Source organism: Phytophthora infestans, genomic scaffold (assembly GCF_000142945.1).
Source record: "Phytophthora infestans T30-4 supercont1.17 genomic scaffold, whole genome shotgun sequence".
In the NCBI taxonomy this organism is placed as follows: domain Eukaryota; phylum Oomycota; class Peronosporomycetes; order Peronosporales; family Peronosporaceae; genus Phytophthora; species Phytophthora infestans.
The window spans coordinates 1-2,877 of record NW_003303742.1 but is presented as its reverse complement, the minus strand read 5'-3'; the positions used below and the strand labels follow the sequence as shown (position 1 = coordinate 2,877).

Here is a 2,877-nt window from a genome sequence, read left to right as displayed (position 1 = left end):
CGCGAGCCAAATTGAGAGAGGAACGCAAGTTGAAGTTCATCGACTTGTCTTCGATACCTGTCACTTCCGTTCTGGTCGAAAGGATGTGATGAAATGCATGCTGGACTGGAACTACGGATTGGAATTCCCATCGGTAATCTATCCGTCATTTATTCAGATTGTATCCAAGGCAACGTTGTACTGTAGTATTATATAGTATTATAGTAAGGCAGGAACACCCTACGCATAAAAAAAGAGATCGTTTGATTCTTTGTCAACTCAAGAGCTGCAATAGTCAGCCTCTCACACGTTCAACGATTTCTCATAGTCCTCGATCGATTTTTTTGAAAAAAGAGCCCAAAAATTGGCCCTTTAACCCAAACTCTCCGCCAAACGGCAATTTTGTTTCTCAAAGAAACCGCCAAGTTCTTTCTGGTAACCCCCAGCGCTCGCAGGAACTCGAAAAAAGAAGGTGGGCAGCATTCCCCCAAGGTCTGGGTGGAAGAATCTGTCAGCGAAATACCTTGCTCGTCCTTGTCAACAGCAAACCCAACTGCTCGATCTGCTTGTACTGTTCCTGGGTCAAAGCGTCTCCAATACGCTTTGGCATCTGCTCGTAGTAAACCTTGTTAGGTCGGGGCATGAACTCGAAGCCTCCTACGTGGCTGCGCTTCTGCATCTCCGCTAATGTGTGGAAAATGTCGTCCGTCTTAAGCGCCATGTGCTGCAGACCCGCACCCACGTTCTGCTCTAGGTACGTCTGGATCTGACTCTTACGCTTCGTGCCAAAAGTTGGCTCGTTTACGGGCAGTAGCACCATCTCGTTATTACTGGCCAGGACCATACTGTTAAGTCCCGAGTCCAGCGTACCCACATCTTCCGCCGTGAACTCGGCGAACTCGTGGAAACCGGTAAAGCCAGTGATGTACTTGACCGCCTCCAGCAGCTTGGGCACGTTGCCCACGCAGTGGTCCAGACGCTGGATACCGATGCTCACATCGGGGCATTCGCACTTCTCGTAGCCAGGCACGAACGGACCCTCAAAGTCCCCACTCACCCAGCGGATCACCACGTCGCCGTACAGCTTCACTTCCGACACGGTTGTCGTCTTGCCCGACTCTTTGTCAGTCAGTGTCTGGGGTTCCACCACACCCACACCACCGTTCTGCACGGAAAGTTCGTACGCGGCCTTAGCATCTCCGACGAGAATTCCCACGGCACGCACGGCCAGGCCGTGCTTCATCACGAACTTCTGTGCGAACTCCGGGTCGTAACCAGAAATGGAACTCACGGCGTCGGGCGCCTTCTCCGTCTCGAGCGCGTACGGGGCCGTGAACACCAGTTTGACTTCTCCGCTCTGAATGACGTAGCTGGCCGACACGTGGTTGCCCGTGGACTGGTCGGACTTGCCAATCTGGGCCATGCCTAGACCCCAAGCGAAGCGGCGAGATGCGTTGGTGGCGTCTGCGCAGTAGAACTCGATGTGGTGGAACTTATGCACGTCGAAGCGGTCGGTCATGGGGTGTTGCGCACAAAGTTCTTGCAGCCCACAAGTTTCATGTCGGAGGCGGAGGGAGGCATCTTCCACTGAGAAAGGGACTGTGGGGGCTTTCAAGGCAAGTTTGAAAATGTTGCCGAAACTACCGGCACTCAAAGGACATACGGTTGAAGTTAAACCACATTGCAGCAAGTGGCGTCGAATCGGCATGATTGTTAGCCTCGAAGTCTAATCGTCGAGTTTTGACGCGTAAAATGTGTAGCCATCTTGAGAGTTTCTGATTATCTATAAATGATATCTGTTCGATTAGTGCGAGTATTGTGGGAGAGATATTAGCGCTTCTATCTTATATTATGGAGCGCGTTATGGGGAATGGCGGCATTATATTTTTGGTTAAAATTGGAACATTCCAGTGGTTTAGAAACCACGGGTATATATCCAGATGCACACACGAGAGAGAGATTTTGTGGAGCGCTTTTCTCCCCCCCCTTCATTTCTGATGGCATGATGCACTTATACGCCAACCCAACTGACGAAAGTTCTTTTCGGCACGTGATTGAAAACCACCACCTTCAGTCTCTATCCAGTCGATCGCTCGCTGTTTTAAACTGATCTTGAATCTCTTGCGCTGTGGCGGCATGACAGCAAAATTGAGAATGATCGTAGTTAAATGGTAGCGAGCTATTAGTCTAAGAACTTCTAGAATTTTAAAACGATGGGTGAAAGGACTCTGTAGAAAATCTAGAATTTTAGAATGTCTACGTATTCAATGTCGTTCTATTTCTATAAAACGCTCTCAGACAGGGCGCTCAATATAGGAGGGCGTTTTATTCGCTAGGGGAGCACTACGTGTATTCGCTATTATACGTTACTTGCGCCAAACCATGGTACGATGGAGAATGGTGAATTCTGCAGTTTTCACACTTGGAAACGTTATTGAGGAGGAGGGAGGGCTCAACACATAAAAATTGGCGTTAGAGTCTTACCAGAGTTTTTGGGAGCCCACATCACGCTTTTATTTAATTTTTTGGGCCAATTTTTGGTTTGAGTGGGGCCCTAAACCTTTACATTTTTCCCCCCCCCTTTCCCCTTTTTCGCGGGGATGGACCATATTGGATTTGCAAATAAACTAGATTCTAGCTTACAAACAATCGTTCATTTGGATTCAGGATCATCACATCTGGAAGTTTATTAAAGGTCCAAGGGCGCGAAACGGGGTGCAGTACTGTATTACATGTACAGAGGAAATACGAAATTATGAGGACAGCAACTACGAAGTAGCCATGGAAAAACTTATAAATAATAATACGTCAGTAACCAGCAACCAGCATCCGTGAAATTGATTGTTTCATTGTTCGACTGCATCAAGAACACATACGATTTGTATGTGTTCTCGATGC

The 2,877-nt window shown here is 48.2% G+C and overlaps 1 protein-coding gene across 1 annotated transcript; it reads right to left on the bottom strand.

Moving 5' to 3' along the window:
• Positions 1–490: 490 nt before the first annotated feature.
• PITG_09807 (4-hydroxyphenylpyruvate dioxygenase) lies at positions 491–1,589 on the bottom strand (the record flags this gene model as incomplete). Its single annotated transcript, XM_002902333.1, has 1 exon — positions 491–1,589. The coding sequence occupies one exon, from the start codon at positions 1,496–1,498 to the stop codon at positions 491–493; it is 1,008 nt and encodes a 335-aa protein (XP_002902379.1).
• Positions 1,590–2,877: the final 1,288 nt, after the last annotated feature.